At 39.5% G+C, this 18,014-nt stretch overlaps 1 protein-coding gene across 2 annotated transcripts in view; it reads left to right on the top strand.

Annotated features, from left to right (window-relative positions):
- col27a1b (collagen, type XXVII, alpha 1b) overlaps positions 1-18,014 on the top strand; it is a 483,649-nt gene that overhangs the window by 296,164 nt on the left and 169,471 nt on the right. For both annotated transcript variants that reach the window (XR_010021219.1, XM_063073617.1), the window contains exons 27-28: positions 7,550-7,603; positions 13,594-13,647. Coding sequence is in view for 1 of the 2 variants with exons in the window: in XM_063073617.1 (XP_062929687.1) it covers positions 7,550-7,603; positions 13,594-13,647 (108 nt within the window). In the remaining variant the exon portion in view is untranslated. The remainder of the gene's footprint in view (positions 1-7,549; positions 7,604-13,593; positions 13,648-18,014) is intronic.

An 18,014-nucleotide genomic window follows, 5' to 3' on the forward strand; every position in this document is an offset into this window, starting at 1 on the left:
TGCTCCTGATATATACCTGAAGTACATATGAAGCAGTTAAGTACTGTAAACAATGACCTTATATTAATTTTAATTAAAATAAAATGATGGGCTGGGGAGATCCAGAATTCTCTACCATACACTGCCTGATTCGGCCAGATGTAAAATGTCACCTGTATGTTTGATTAAAGTTGATTATGGCCTATTTCCATTGGGTATCAATGTATAGAATTGTAAAACAGTATTTATCTATGCCCGTTGGATATAGTCTCCCATGTTCTGATTGGTCAGCGCATGAAGAGATGCAGGGAACTTGGGGCTGAGAAGGAAAATGGGTCAGCCATAATGAACTGGTGGAGCAGACTCAATGGGCCATATAGCCTCATTCTGCTCCTACCTCTGAGGGTCTTATGCTTAGGGATTACAAATATCATCAACAATTAAGGTGCCTGAAATTAAATAGACAGATATTATTAATATTCTCCCTTATCAGAGTTGAGAAATGCCTTTACAACAATGTCATAAGACTTGAAGAATGACAACTTGAAGTTTTAAAGTGGTAAAATACTCAAAAGCACTTAGCAAGAGGATTAACAAACAAAAGCAAAAATTAGGTTTAAATCAAATGGAAAATATTATGACGTTGTTTTACTAAAACAAGCAGTTTGTTGTTATTTGTCCAATTTATCCCACTTATGTGTGGCCTTCCGTTTAATGAGAGGAAATTCCGAAAAGCCAATTTTTGACATCCGGCTACTATACCATCTGCTGTAAAGATGTATTAGGTACAGTTAACAAAAACAGTTCTTATGTTTGAAAAAAAAGATATTTGGAATTTAAGTTTAGTCAGTATCAGGTTTCATAACATTGGCGTATGGCGTGAAATTTGTTAACTTTACGGTAGCAGTACAATAAAATACATGATGATTATCGAGAAAAAAACTGAGTCACATTATATATAATATATACACACTTAATGTAACTCAGTTTATAGATAAATGTCTATTAAATAGTTGAGTTAAAATAAGCAGTACAAAAAAAAACAGAAATAAAAGAGTAGTGAGGTAGTGTTCATGGGTTCAATTATAATGACGGACTTTATTTGTCCCTTTTTTGTTAGTATAGATCCCTATTTTGTGATACTGAGGTACTGTACATGGTATTTTCATCTCCAACTCTATTGTCAATCTCATGGCAGCCCTGGAGCTTTCGTCTCATATTGCTGTTTGGATGGAAATGGATTAAAAATAGCTAACCTTACTATATTCTGCTCTGTGAACTAAAAGCGGAAATGGCTGTAAAAGCTGTGCAAATGAGAAATAACTAGCAGACGTTCTAAGTGAAAGCAGCCATAAAAGATTGCACAGATGTATTGATATCATATGGTGCATGCATCATGTTATTGCAGTAAATGATTTATTTCTACCAATTGACACACTTGAAAGGTGAGATAGCAATGTGAATTCCTTTTAATTCATGTCTTTTTTTTTGCACTCTGTCCTGCCAAACCATTTCTAACCACATTCAGACTGATGATGGAAGTCTGACTCAATGCAGCTTAAAAGTTTTGTGTTAATAAACTTCTCAGTTCCTAACTGGAAGTTGTGAGCATAAGTTTAGGTGCCCACCCTGAAATGCTAAAGGAACATTATTAATGCTGGTGACTATTTTTAGAATAGTTGAATCTGTTTACCTGATATCCTTTCAATATGTTGATAATTGCTGTGCGAGTGAGGGCATTCCCTCACTGCCCTCACTGCCTACAGACCAGAACACACATTCTGTGTATTTATTGTCTTTTGGCTAGGAAAGCTAGGAAAGTGGGATATAGATGCTCCAGTCTTCACTTGCCAGAAAGAGGTCTGGCACATTTCAGTCTAAGAGAATTAAGGAAAGTTAAAAGACAGAAATGTTTATTGAAAGCAGTTTCTTTCACAGGAAATGGCAGCAAATTGAAGGTTGCACTGATGGCCAATCATAAATGTTAGTGAAAACTTTATTTCACACTGAACACTATTTTCTATTTCCTTCAAATATTTACTGAAATTTCTGTTCTGCAACCTTCAGATGAATGAAGAAATGTGCTTAAGAACATTTCCAAGTTAAAATACCATAATCTGCATTAAGCCACATTTAATATCATCAAAGATCTTAACTATTCCAATTTGAAATAGAATATTGCAAACACAAGGAAATCTGCAGATGCTGGAAATTCAAGCAACACACAAAAAGTGCTGGTGGAACGCAGCAGGCCAGACAGCATCTATCTGACTACTGCGAAGTCTCTTCCAGTGATGCCTACACTGAAGAAGTTTAAATCTTCTCTTTATGGATGCTGTCTGGCCTGCTGCGTTCCACCAGCATTTTGTGTGTGTTGCTTGATATAGAATATGCTTCTTTTGGTTAGTCACTTCTTCCAACCTATCCAAAAATGAATTTGATTAGGTGTAATTGTATGCTCTGCTGAGGTTGGTTCAAATACATATGACTCAATGATTGTAGGTCTTTGATTTATTAGTATGCACTGTTTTCTTAAACATTTATTTTCTTCATCATCTGCATTCCAATCACGGCTTTAAGAAGTCTGCAAGAAATCTATTTCATGTGAACATCCTGTGTGAAAGCTTTAACCTGCTAGCTACTTACATTGCGATTTGTGGGACAAAAGGAACATTAAGATACTGGTCGTCCAGATGTTGAAAAATGAGACTAATTTGCAAATCTGCTTTAGCTTCTTGGAATATATTCTGCTTAAATAATTATTGACTTTCAGCTTTTCTTTGCAAACATGATATGTACAGTTGCTCTCTTTAACGTTCTCTATGAAAATCATTCTCAAAAATATATTCAATTTTCACATAAGTTCAAGGAATCTAAGAAAGGGAAAAGTAAGAAAGACACATGGAAATTTAGTATCTGCAAGATTTCAGTGCAATAAGAAATCACGAAGTCAATATTAAATAAAGATAGTAATTTTGTGTTTTGAGTGCCTAGAGCTCCATTTGGTTTCCAAGCCCAGCCCAAATCATGCAAAATTGGATCTTTGTAAGTTACTGGTATTAGCTACTTAAACTGCAAAGCTTGTGGAGCCAACTTCAATGAGGCTGCAAGGGCAGTCAGCATTTTAGGACAGAGCAAAAGTAGTCGACATGGTCCATGCAATCAGCTGTTGTTTTTAACCGATCCCTGTCTTCCCTTATTCTTTGTTACATAGAAACATAGAAAATAGGTGCAGGAGTAGGCCATTCGGCCCTTCGAGCCTGCACCGCCATTCAGTATGATCATGGCTGATCATCCAACTCAGAACCCTGTACCAGCCTTCCCTCCATACCCCCTGATCCCTTTAGCCACAAGGGCCATATCTAATTCCCTCTTAAATATAGCCAATGAACTGGCCTCAACTGTTTCCTGTGGCAGAGAATTCCACAGATTCACCACTCTCTGTGTGAAGAAGTTTTTCCTCATCTCGGTCCTAAAAGGCTTCCCCTTTATCCTCAAACTGTAACCCCTCGTTCTGGACTTCCCCAACATCAGGAACAATCTTCCTGCATCTAGCCTGTCCAATCCCTTTAGGATTTTATATGTTTCAGTCAGATCCCCCCTCAATCTTCTAAATTCCAACGAGTACAAGCCTAGTTCATCCAGTCTTTCATCATATGAAAGTCCTGCCATCAATTAGTTACGTCAACTAATGTAGAAATTCAGAAAATTTGGGCTTTTTGCAAGATGTGTAGGTCACAATACTTGGTGGGTTGTGGAATCTACATTTTAACAGCCCACGTACAAGTGTCTCAAATGCCATAATTAAATTTGAGGAGGAGAAAGGGACAGTTATTAGAAAAGTACAAAATTAGACACATTAAGTGAGCAAGTAAAGTTATAATGAATGGCACACAGAATGGGTAAGTGTGGGGAAAGCAAAGCATTATTTAAATGGTGTGAAACTAATGAATGCTGGTAATCAGGGAAATCTGAGTGTTACCATATAATTAACACAGAAAATTAACATGCACTAGTAATTAATTGGGAAGGCTTGCAGCAATTGTTACTGTAAATGCAGTATATTGGGATGGGTTGATTGATGCTTTCTCAACCCTCAGGCATGTGTGTGAATCCATCTGAGAATGACAAATTAGAAGTTTGTTTTCATTGTTTCTTATGATCTTACATGAAATGAGATTGAACCATCTCCAGATCACCAAAAATTCACCTTTTACTGGTGGACATGTGGACACAGGTACTTCACAAAATGTTCCATTATCCCCTGAAAACTAGCTGAAGGGTCTCGGTCCGAAATGTCACCTGTACTCTTTTCCATAGATGCTGCCTGGCCTGCTGAGTTCCTCCAGCATTTTTTGTGTATTACTTGAAGTGACAAACTGGGAAATGGAAGATCACTGTACTGTTCAATCACAAACAAGAGAAAGTCTGCAGATGCTGGAAATCCAAGCAACACATGCACAAAATGCTGGAGGAACTCAGTAGGCCAGGCATCAGAGTCATATGAAGCATCTCGGCCCAAACTGTCGACTGTACTCTTTTCCATAGATGCTGCCTGGCCTGCTGACTTCCTCCAGCATTTCGTGTGTATCGCTGTAGCGTTGTTAAGGTTCATAGTAAAAGGAATAGAAGAGGAAACTTCAGTTATCCATCTAACCCTGCTGTATGTAGCACCGTGCCAACAGTGATCATGAGAAGTGGAAAATTTCCATTTTCTGTACCAATGTTGTACACTGCAGAAAGCTAATTATATAGAAAGTAAGATTATTTGATTTTTCAAGTATTTGTCAACTTAATCTTTCAAGTGGCTGTACTCTTGCAGTTATGCCCATTATGCCTTCCTTCCTCTTTTATAGAAATATACTCATAGTTAAATGCTTAATGGCTGTAATCTAATATCCAGAATTATGTTTTTAAAAAGATTTTCTAAATATTTTCTCATACAACTTGCTAGTTACAAATACATTTACATTACTACCTTAGTACTTCTGAAAATGTAGAATAAGTATAAACTCAACAATTTACAGTAAGACATTTGAAGTACACCTCTTTCTACTAGCACCATCAAATCAGTAGACCAGTGATAACTCAATGAGGACTGCAGAAGGGCTGCTGGGAGCAACATCAGGTCCACCTGAAAATAGTCACATATCCTAGCAATGCTGTCCTGCATATCAGGGGCGCAGCAAGTACAGCATGCAGTAGATAAAACTAAGTGATCTCAAAGCCAAGGTTTGCAAGCCTGGGTATAACTGATGGTGGACACTGAAACGTGTAACAGGAGGAGGGGGCACCAGAAGATCCCATCTTCAATATCGTCAGTAGACTGATCTTTTCCATATGTTCGCGAGCACTCATTACATTTGGTCTAATATTGTCAAAGTCCTTGCAAATGCTCTATATCTTGCTTCCTACAGTTAAAAGATTAGTGTGCAAACTTAAAGCACACGGTATTGGGGGTAAGGTATTGGTGTGGGTGGAGAATTGGTTAGCAGACAGGAAGCAAAGAGTGGAAATAAACGGGACCTTTTCAGAATGGCAGGCGGTGACTAGTGGGGTACCGCAAGGCTCAGTGCTGGGACCCCAGTTGTTTACAATATATATTAATGACTTGGATGAGGGAATTAAATGCAGCATCTCCAAGTTTGCGGATGACACGAAGCTGGGTGGCAGTGTTAGCAGTGAGGAGGATGCTAAGAGGATGCAGGGTGACTTGGATAGGTTGGGTGAGTGGGCAAACTCATGGCAGATGCAATTTAATGTGGATAAATGTGAAGTTATCCACTTTGGTGGCAAAAATAGGAAAACAGATTATTATCTGAATGGTGGCCGATTAGGAAAAGGGGAGGTGCAACGAGACCTGGGTGTCATTATACACCAGTCATTGAAAGTGGGCATGCAGGTACAGCAGGCGGTGAAAAAGGCGAACGGTATGCTGGCATTTATAGCGAGAGGATTCGAGTACAGGAGCAGGGAGGTACTACTGCAGTTGTACAAGGCCTTGGTGAGACCACACCTGGAGTATTGTGTGCAGTTTTGGTCCCCTAATCTGAGGAAAGACATCTTTGCCATAGAGGGAGTACAAAGAAGGTTCACCAGATTGATTCCTGGGATGGCAGGTCTTTCATATGAAGAAAGACTGGATGAACTGGGCTTGTACTCGTTGGAATTTAGAAGATTGAGGGGGGATCTGATTGAAACGTATAAGATCCTAAAGGGATTGGACAGGCTAGATGCGGGAAGATTGTTCCCGATGTTGGGGAGGTCTAGAACGAGGGGTCACAGTTTGAGGATAGAGGGGAAGCCTTTTAGGACCGAGGTTAGGAAAAACTTCTTCACACAGAGAGTGGTGAATCTGTGGAATTCTCTGCCACAGCAAACTGTTGAGGCCAGTTCATTAGCTATGTTTAAAAGGAAGTTAGATATGACCCTTGTGGCTACAGGGGTCAGGGGGTATGGAGGGAAGGCTGGGTTCTGAGTTGGATGATCAGCCATGATCATAATAAATGGCGGTGCAGGCTCGAAGGGCCGAATGGCCTACTCCTGCACCTATTTTCTATGTTTCTATGTAAAACATTTTGGTTAAAACTCACGTTTGTGCTGAATGATTCCTTTGCAAATGCATCAATATTTCAAACCATGCCTGCAATTTGCATCATTTACACTCAAGTGACGTGAACTTAATCCCAGAATCTCTTCCCTTGTTTATACTGTTGGTATGTATGTTGCATTTACACTAACAATTGCTGCAGGGCTTCCCAATTAATTTCCTACTGTAAGTGCATATTTATTTTCTGGTAACACTCAGATTTCCATGAATATTGGCATTCACTCCATTTAAATAATGTTCAGCTTTTCTCACTCCTGCCTATTCTATTTGTTATCCATTATAATTTTACCCACTCACTTAATGTGTCTACTTTTGTACTTTCCTAATAATTGGCTCTTTCGCCTTCTCAAATTTAATTCGACCTGCATTGGTCGATGTACTTTCAACAGTCCTACTCTTAAAGCTTGGAATTTACACTCTCAAATTCTCTGCCTCTCCTCTGATAAGGGGAAAGTTTCCTGCAGTTTACTCTATCTATAACTTCATCGTTATATATGCCTCAGGGTATCTCCCCTTGTAACTTCCTCCACTCCAGGGAAAACAGGCGTGGACTCTTCAATCTCTTCTCATAACAGAAATACTTCATCCCAGGCAACATCACAATGAGTCTTCTTTGCCCTCTCTGCAGTGCTGTCACATCTTTAGGTGCCAAAACATGTTTTTTCTAAATGAAAGGTGAATTGTGAAGACACCCATTTCCTCCCACATCCCAGAGATGTGTAAATTGGCCACTATAGAGCGTAGAATCTGGGAGCCAATGGGAATGCTGGGAGAATGAAGTGGGATTATTGCAAGATCAGTGATAGGTTGGTTGATAGTTGGTGAGGCAGGGGGGTGTTTCTGTATTGCATAACTCTAGGCTGCTATTGTACTCCAACAATCCTCAAAAGATCAATTTGGCAAGTGTCTCAAATATAATAATTCTTAGCTGAATTCACATTTTTCTCTTCTGATTTTTAGGGTCACCCAGGTCCTCCCGGGGAACTAGGCCCTCCAGGACCAATTGGACCACCAGTAAGTGCCCAACGTTTTTGGATTAAATTTTGAATCTTTGACTACAAGCTTTTATATGGATGAATGGTCCTGCAGAATATCTTGCAGAGGTTCCCAACTGGGGGTTCACAGACCCCTCCCTTAATAAAAGAGGTCTATGGCATGAAAAAGGGTGATAACCCTTGGTCTACAGCTTCTATATGTTGTTGTTTAAGAATATGCGGTTCAGAAATGTTACAATGCGGAAGAGTGCAGGCATAGTGAGTGTGAAATTGAATGTACCCACTGTTCACACTGTTTATGAACTTTAGTTTGTGTCATTTTTAATCAAGTAACTTTATCTAGCTTTTTAATCACAAGGAATCCCTTTTCTGGTAAATGGCAGGAAATTGCAGTTTGTGGGCCATAAAATACTAAATCAACAAAAGTCAATGAGTTTTATATTTATGAAATATAAGATATTTTTAAAAACAAACTTGAGTCCATAAAGTGTAATATTGATGGAAGTTTACTTAACCTATTTATTAATCATGGATCAAGTGAAAAATGAATGAGATGCCTATACCTGATTTCTACATTGCATAGTAACTGGAAAAATAATTCAATTGCCAACAACTCAAAGGGCCTCATTCATAATTCTCTTTGGGAAAAAAAAGACTTCAGTCCATTGAATAAGGATAGAATAATTTTGAAGAGAGAAGTCTAGAAAGCTGGTTGTGTAATAATCTGTTTGTAAGTACTGTGTTTGCCCATTCGTGCACAAGACCAAAGGAGCTTGCATTCGTTCAGGACTAAACAGTACTCTGGAACGGAAACCCCACTTGGCACCGTCAACTTTACCTGCTATTTGCTATTTGGTATCGACTCGGTGGCTGCAGTGCGCACAACGTTCCGAGAGGACCCCAGGAATGCTTGAAGACTTCAAAGGCAACAATTGGAAAAGGCTTCACCTTCACAACCTGGAAGGCCAAGTACTTGGATATTGTGACACAGAGTACACAGTGCTGATTTTAAAATTATTAAATCTTAATAGATTAATGGCAAGAAAGCGAGTGGTACAGCCACCATTCTCATGCTGGCCAGAAGGAGAGCTATTTAGATTATCTTATTTTTCAAATCTTTGTCTGACCTTGAAGTGCTTCATTTACTCATTCAGATACTTTTCAAACATGACCTGTTTCCTTCTTCTCCACAGAGAAGCTTCCCTCACATTAGGTTTATTACAAGCTTTATTACCAGTGGGTCAGGAAGGATACAAGAACAAGTCAAATCATCATGGCAAACATTTCTTTTGTGTCCAATCAATTCCAAAACCGTAGATTTGCTAATGAGTTAGCCATTACTGTTCATTTTACCACAAGTCCCCCATATGTTTTCTCCGTACACAAAATGCTGGAGAAAATCAACAGGTCAGGCATCATCTGTGGAAAGGAATAAACTGTCGAAGTTTGGGCCGAGACTCTTCAACAGGTCTTCATTGGAGAGAAAGGCGGAAGAAGCCAGAGTGAGAAGGTGGGGAGGGAGGGGAAAGGGTACAAGCTTGAAGGTGATAGGTGAAGCCAGAGGAGTGGGAGGGGTGAAGTGAGAAGCTGGGAGGTGATAGGTGGAAAAGGTAAAAGGATGACAAAGAAGAAATCTGATAGGAGAGGAAGAGTGGACCATAGGAGAAGGGACGTCAGAGGGAGGTGATAGGCGGGTGAGGAGAGAGGGGAGCCAAGACGGGGAATAGAAGAAGAGAGAAGGGAAAGGGGGTAGAAATTATTAGAAGTTAGCGAAATTGATGTTCATGCCGTCAGGTTGGAAGCTACCCAGACAGAATACCAGTTTTGCTTCTTCAACCTGAGAGTGGCCCCAGGTCACTCGGCAGAAGAGGAGGCCGTGGAACCAACAAGTCAGAATGCAAATGGGGATTGGACTTAAAATGGTTGGACACAGAGAGATCCTGCTTGTTGCGGAACGAGCGAAGGTGCTCAATAAAGTAGCCCCCCCCCCCCCCCGTCTACGTCAGCCCTCACTGATGCAGAGGAGGCCGCACCGGGAGCATCGGGTATGCTGGGTGACCGGAGAAACTACAGGTGAAGTGTTACCCCACCTGGAGGGACTGTCTGGGGCCCTGAATGGAGGTGAGGAAGGAGTTGAACGGTCAGGTGTGGCACCTTTTCCGATTGCAGGGATATTGCCAGGAAGGAGATCAGTGCACTGGGAGAGACGAGTGGACCAGCGAGTCACAGAGGGATGATCCTTGTGGAGAGTGGTGGGGAGGGGGGTGGTGGGAGAGGTAAGATGTGTTTGGGGGTAGGATCCCATTGAAGATAGCAGAAGTTGCGGGGAATGATGTGCTAGATGTGGACCCTCATGAGGAATTTTTGTCTATAAGGGAGCGTAGGACCCTTAACAGGGATTGGTGTTGCTTGTGTTAAAGCAAAGAAAAGTTTCATTTGATGCCACATAAACTCATATATCCTTGCACAAGTTACACCCAGGAAACAGCATTGCACTGGGCCAAACTGGAACTGTTCCCTCAGCTTTAGCATTTGTTATCATGGGTGTTTGAATTCCTACCTTAGAGAGAATCAAACGTGTGTGTGCATTGTAAGGGGATCCTGACAGAACTTTATCCTTTGAGCAGAAATTAAGCATCTCCAACTGATTTACACACGTTTATTCCACCAAAAGATCACTGCCTACAAATAAATTGAATTGAATTGACTTTATTACTTACATCCGTCATATACATGAGGAGTAAAAACCTTTACATTACATCTCCATCTAAATGTGCAATGTGCAAGTTACAGTAATTTGTAATAAACAGCATGTACAACAGGACAGTCAATGTAACACAAAAATACAATTGTATCAGCGTGAATTGATCAGTCTGATGGCCTGGTGGAAGAAGCTGTCCCGGAGCCTGTTGGGCCTGGCTTTTATGCTGCGGTACCGTTTCCCGGATGGTAGCATCTGGAACAGTTCGTGGTTGGGGTGACTCGGGTCCCCAATGATCCATCGGGCCCTTTTAACACACCTGCCTCTGTAAATGTCCCGAATAGTGGGAAGTTCGCATCTACAGAACTTCCACTAAAGAAATGCCACTGCAGACTCTTTAAGCTGTTGCCTTTGATATAAAATTTGGCATATTTATGGGTGTTAGAGTCACAGGTTTACCCAAGCAATTACATCACAGTTGCCTATGATGTTTAAGTTTGTCTGAGCCTGCACCTTCAGTTGCTCAAAGATGTGTTTATGTAATATAATTATGAACTGACTGTTAAAGACAATATTTGCTCCTCGTATTGGAGTGAAGGAATGTGAAATATTACAGGATAGCAGTTACCTGATAGCCACATTATTACCTAAAATTTGAACTTAAATACGTTGAAGCATTTCCCTATGACAGAATAAATTATCATCGTCTAAAATAGATTTTCTGTTCCCTTCCTATTCATTACTGATATTAAAAGGTACAATTTGTGTATAATGTAGTTAATTTTAACTTATTCAAGAGTAACTTTTAGCTCTCAAATAGTTCAGCTTTCATTAGTGTGACAGTACCCTATAATTCTAACAGGCTTAATTAATAACATAGCATATTTTCTAGGGTGTGTTAAGTGACATTGAAAAGGTATTCTTTTCTATGGAAAGCAATAATGGTGATTGTTGATTAGTTTCTAAAATGTAGCAAATTTTATAATTTACCTAACAATGTTGCATTGTGTGCTTCCGTTAAATATTTTGGATATTCTCATGAACAATGTTCCCATTTTCCCTAATTTTCCTCAGCACCAAAATGAATACAAAGGTGAATAGTTGAAGTGAGTGATGTTGATAAGTCAAGTGTGATATATTTGACAGGATAAACTAGTACAAGAAAAATTGTTAAGAGGCTCAATTAGAACATATTTCAAAAGAAGCAGGGGGAAAATGTTGCCACTGGATACAGAAATACTTTGCTTTTGGCCTACATGTTTACAGTTCTTTTTCCTGCCCCCCGGCTGATTTGTTTTCAATTTTTCTATTTTCCCCATTCGTCTTCTCATAGGTTTCTGTTCCTGATCTTGTTCTCCTTTCTGCTGTTTATCTTTGCTTTTCTAACTTCATCTTTTGTAGCCTTTTCTTTTGCCCGACTAACTGCCGCCAGCTTATGCTGCAACAACTTGCTTGTCAAAGCTGGAGAAAAAAACATATACAAATCTTCACAGCTATTTGACTAAATGTGCAATAATACATCTTTCACGTTCTTCACAGTGCTTATAGGTAATGCACATTAGATGTGCTTGTTTTCACAAATGAACTCTTTTTGGTGATACTGAATACAAGAATGTCATAAAGTACAGATGGTTTACCTTTGGATTAGTCAGGAAGAAAATAGTTAAGGTTTTTAATTTCCTGCAAATATCAGGTGCTGATACTAGTTTCCAGAAACAGTTGTTTTATATTTGTTTCAATCATCTTGAGACCAATGTTTCTATAGTAGTAACCCCACTTGCTTATGCCTGTGGTAACTTTGCCTATTTTGTCTCAATACCCTGTTTCTCAGGGGCTGATGTATTTGAGAATTTTTCTAGATGATTTTCTCAAATTAACTCTCTATTTAATCTCTTCTCTAATCCTTCTGGGTTGAATAAACCCTTCACTTAACTCTCAATCATTTTGTATTCATGTTAATCTAATGCTGTTGTTTCTTCACATCGGATTCCTCGATGTCTGTCTCTCTCCACTATCATTCTTCTTTTGATTGTTAAATACAAATATCATGGTTTTATTATTTTCATCTCTTAAGCTTGATTTATCAAGTATAAATCAAACTAAAGTTTGTGGGTATATTGTAAGTATTCAGTATAATGAATAAGAAAAGTGGATCTATGGGGTCCTAAAAATAGGAAGCTTGGAAATGTGGATATGGTGAGGTTCTTGAGGACTATTTTAGGAGTGTCCTCACAAAAGCAGTGAGTGATGTTGTTAAGGACAAGTGTGATATATTTGACAGGATAAGACAGTACGAGATGAATTGCAGACAGGCTCAAGTAGAACTTATGTATTCCAAAGAAACAAGGGGGAAATGTTGCATCGAGATACAGAAATGGAGCTATTAGACTAGAGGACAATTACTATTATATTGTTGTTTACAAGAAAATGGGAAAATCAAACACTTACCAGTCAGTTAGTTTAACAGGTGCTGGGAAAGATTATTGGAATCAAGTCTAAAAGTTTAAACCTCCATTTACAAAGACACAGACTGTTTCGGGAAGCCATGGCTGACTTGCTTGATTGAACTCTTTGAGGTGATAACAAGGATCACTTGTTTATCAGCTCTTATTTCTGAGGATGTCATCCAAATTTTTTTATATGTTGGAATGTGCATAGCTATTTCAAAAATTAAACTGAAAGCAGAAACATCAAAAGGCACTAAGGTGAGATCCAGGTTTACCTTGCAGTTCTCCTCCATGAACTGAAAGCAGATAAAATGAGGCAGTGATTTCCACATCTGGATGTGTAAGCTCTTCACTTTCACAATATCAAATTAATTTAGAAAAGCATAAAGCACAAGCTGGAATAGTGGAAAAGTGTTAATTTATGAACATAAAAATAACAGAAATCATTAAGTGTCATTTCCAATACGTTTTTAAGAAATGCAGCTGCTGACCAGTTAACTGCTGATTGTTGCAAAAATTATATTTCCAAATCTGGGGTTTCTGACCTTTTCTATGCCATGGATTCTTACCATTGTTGTATTTCCAAATCTGGGGTTTGCAACCTTTTCTATGCCATGGATTCTTACCATTAACCGAGGGGTTTGTGGGCCCCAGATTGGGTTTCCCTGCTCTAGATGGATGTGAAGGTATTAAGATTTTTATAAGAGTGTAAAGTCAATGCTGTACACTAATAACATAATATTTCGTGAGATGCCACCAGCATTACACTGGTAGATAGTAAAATGTCATTTTAAAGTAGTGATGTCATATTGTTGAGTTGCTAACATCTAGTTATAACCTGTTGTTATGTTCCCATCACAGGGTGTCAAAGGCGTTCCAGGACCTCCGGGAATAAGAGGAATGAAGGGCCGCAGGGTAGGAAATATATATAAATAGAATAAATAATCGTATTGGTTATTGGAGAACATTATAATCACAGAAAGTGAGTTATTAACATATTGTGCTGTATTTACGATAACAATGAAAGGAAAATAATTAAAGGAAAATAAATTGCTTTTATTATTATGCCAAATCATTTGGAATGATATGTAGCATCTTACCAGGTAAAAGAATTGCTTTTCACTATTTTCATACACTAGGAATTAAAATTGACATTTAAAAGTGCTGTTGAGCTTGAATTACATTCTGCTGATATTTGAAGTCCGCTTTGTGAGGAACTTCGGAACCCTTACTGCCTCTGGCAAAGATAATTGCTTTAATAAGGAAAGGTGGTCGTAAGTTACACGGAGGTAGGTCCTGCTGCATCGTGCGCCCACCAGGATAAAAGAAGTAAATAATGCCAGGTTGTACTGTTGGTTCATAGGTGGAAATCAGCAGCAAATGTCATGTGCCAGGCCAAGGGTTTTCAGGCTCCCGATAATTCACACAAGATATATATATGAACCTGCTGCCATTCTTTCCTCATATAAAGTATTTAAACTTTGCACATCCTAAGGATTAAGAATATAATATTTTTGATGCTATTGAAATATCAGAAAGTATGGCTCTGAACAAGAACGTACGAGGAAACGGGTAGTAAAAAGCTCCAGTGCAGATTTCATAGGTCATTCTGATGTGACATTTAAATGTTCCATCCTGATGACTAATATTTCCTGAGTCATTTTTAGGAACTAAGAGGGCTATTCACTTCATCCACTGTATACAATGTCCAGCTTGTTTACTATAGGCCACAATCAAGCATCAGAATTTTAATTCTATCCATTAAAAATGCTAATAATGATATCATACCAAAAGTGTTTTCCCTGTTGAATTACTTTAATGTTAGGGATTTGCTTCATATTATTTTGAGTAATAGTTTGTATCTAGTTTGTCGTCAGCTATTGGAATAAATACAGTATAACAAATTGATGAATTAAGTTTATAAAGTGATTTTGCCTATAGACGTAACAAAATGTTAGCATTCTGGAAGTTGAACTTTAGCATATGATTATCATAAGCAATGATGGTGGAAAGCAGATTCTCTAGTAATTATGACGTAAAAATATTTGTACAATATTGCCTTTTCAGTCAGTCCAGCCTAACAAGCCATTGTTGTAGCTTGGTGCATTGAACTTTAGCCATCGTGGATCTTTCATAATTATTCATTTTTGGGTATGTGGGTGTTGCTGGCAAGATCAACAGTTATTGTCCATTCCTTGGTGCTCTTGAGAAGAGGTTTTGAGCCAACTTCTAAAACTGTTGCAGTTTTTATAGTGAAGATCTCCACAGTATTCTTTGGGACTTAGCTCCTGTAACAATGAAAACCCAATGTATTTCAAGGACAGTATGTTGTGCAGTTTGTGGGGAATTTGCAGTTAGTGGTGCTCCTACGTGCTTGAAGCCCTGTCGATAATATGCATACCTGTTTGGAGGTGTACTCCGAGTAGCCAGGGTGAGCAATACCATTCAATCGGTAGATAGAATGCACTGCAGTCACCTTCTTTAGCTTCCTCCTGTTATGCCCTGTCACGGTTGTGGATGGGCTTGAACTGGAGTCACCTCCACCTGCTGGTTGGTTAATTGTCCACCAGTTGATACTAAGTGTGAGAAATCTGAAGAGCTTTGACTAATCCATCGCTCTTAGCTTTCTGTTACACGTTGTTTTTCGCTGCCTTGCATAGTGCATCTTCACCAAGTTGACGTCTTGCATTTCATTTTTAGTTATGATCAGGATTATGCTTATTTTTACTGACTTATAGGACGTGGAATTTATTGTTTTATGATATCAATACATAAAATCACTATAAATTACAAAATAAGTGCAAAATATGAAGAAATAATGGGGTAGGCTTCATGGATTAATGAACCGTTCAGAACGTTCCTGAATAATTGAGAGTGGGTTTTCAGGCTCCTGTACCGCCTCCCTGATGGTAGTAACAAGAAGCAGGCACGTCCCAGATGGTGAGGGTCCTTAACGATGGATGCCACCTTCTTCAGGCACCATCTCTCGAAGCTGTCCTTGACGGTGGGAAGGGTTGTGTCCGTGATAATGCTAGGTGAGTCTACAGTCTTCTGCAGGCCTCTTCAGGCCTGGCTGTGATGCAGCCAGTCAGAATTCTCTTCACTGAACGAGGCTGCAAGAGTCTTTGGTGACATCTCAGACTGCTAACTCCCGGTGCTGCCGTCAACCGGCATTAATCCCTTGCAGGAGCATTAATGATCCATTAAGGGGAACGCCAGGCCATGTGGTTGCAGATGGTAGCAATGTGCACTTCTGATCGCACTAATGGTTTGTGAGTGTGTGGCATTAAACTGCCAGATCTATTTGGAGTTCATTCCATTTACCATGATTGTAGTGCCATTCAACACGATGGAGTGTTTCCTCTGCATGATGACTTTGCCTGCATAAGGACTTTGTAGTGGTCATTTCCACCAGAGCTGTGATGGCAGATTTATCTGCTGCACATTAACCGCCGAAGGCAAGGTCAAGTCAGCTTATTCCTCGTGTTAGTGCATTCACTGTGGAACTGTGACGGGATGCACCCTGCTGTGATGCTATCAAGCAACACTTGGCAATGGATGTTGAAGCTCACCAGCCAGAGTACAATCTGTTCCCTTGCAACCTTCAGTGCGTCCTCTTAGTGTTGTTCAACATGGAGAGGCACAGATTCACCAACTGAGAAGGGCAGTAGGTGGTAATCAGGTGTCCCTTCCCTTACGTGAGGAACTCAGCAGGCCAGGCAGCACTCATGGAAAAGAGTAAACAGTCCACATTTTAAGCCAAGACCCTTTATCAGGACCACGGATGATGCCAGGCCTGCTGAGTTCCTCCAGAATTTTGCATGTGTTGTCTTTTCCCTTGCCCATATTATACTTGTTTCCTTGAGGTTTCATGAGGTCTGGTGCCAAAAGACAATCCCCTCCTACCTGTATCCCCATCATTCAGGCCGTGCACTCTTCTACCATGGGGAAGGGGGTACAGAAGCCATAGGTCCCACAACATCAGGCTCCTGAACCAGCATGGGTAACTTCATTCACCTCAGCACTAACTGACTCCACAACCTACAGAAACCTTTCGAATCTCCCCGTCCCCCTCCCACTTTCAAATCTCTTACTCACTCTTCTTTCAGTTAGTCCTGACGAAGGGTCTCGGCCCGAAACGTCAACTGTACCTCTTCCTAGAGATGCTGCCTGGCCTGCTGCGTTCACCAGCAACTTTTATGTGTGTTGCCACAACCTAAAGACTCACTTTTGAGGAATCATGTTCCTAGTATTATCTTTTAAAATTTGTACGATTTCTCCATAAGCCTCAGTTCCTTGACCAAAACATTTCTTAACTTTGAAATCAAAGTCTGACCATTGAGAGCTTCCTATTTAAATATTTGAAGAAGAGCTAATATAGGTGGCCCTGATTCTCTGACGAATGGTGTTCATTCTGGTGGGTAGGGTTCACTGTGTTTTTATATTGGCTCTAGACGAATGTCACATCACACAGTGTTAAACAAAACTATATGTGAGTTCCATATGGTAAATTTAATTCACAACATGTTTCACAATGAGAAGTAAATTAAAAAGTCATGGGAATTACATGACCAAAAGAAATTAATTGCACTGAAATTTCCATTACAATCATTGTATGGCTCAGAAAGATATTTTTCTAATGACTTCATTTCTGATGGGAGCTTCTCTACAATTATGCCAGAAGATGATATTGGGACTGTAGAGATATGCATGTTACACAAGTATATAGTGTCACCTTTCACTTGAGGGAAGAAGTCTGTGGGTGAATACATTTTTGCAAACATCATGCAGTAGTATAATCAGTGAGCAAGATGAGTTTAGAAAGGTTATTGTGAGTTTAAAGAGGGTGTGAAGAAAAGGGGCCCCAGTAAATGTAAAGGCAGTAGAGGAAACAGGACCCCTTGTGTCAAACTGTGCATGTGGAGTGAAATGAGAATCAGAATTGGGCTTAATATCACCGGAATATGTCATGAAATTTGTTAACCTTGTGGCAGCAGTACAATGAGATGAATAATAAAGAAAAAAAACATTGAATTACAGTATGAACATATATATATAAGATAGTCAAATTAAATAAGTAGTCCAAAAACAGAAATAAAAAAAACTACTCAGGTAGTGTTCATGGGTCAATGTCCATTCAGAAATTGGATGGCAGAGGGGAAGAATCTGTTCCTGAATCGTTGAGGGTGTGCCTTCAGGCTTCTGTACCTCCTACCTGATGGTAACAATGAGAACAAGGCAGGTCCTGGATGATGGGGTACTTAATGATGGATGTCACCCTT

This window comes from Mobula hypostoma, chromosome 21 (genome assembly GCF_963921235.1).
Source record: "Mobula hypostoma chromosome 21, sMobHyp1.1, whole genome shotgun sequence".
Taxonomy (NCBI): domain Eukaryota; kingdom Metazoa; phylum Chordata; class Chondrichthyes; order Myliobatiformes; family Myliobatidae; genus Mobula; species Mobula hypostoma.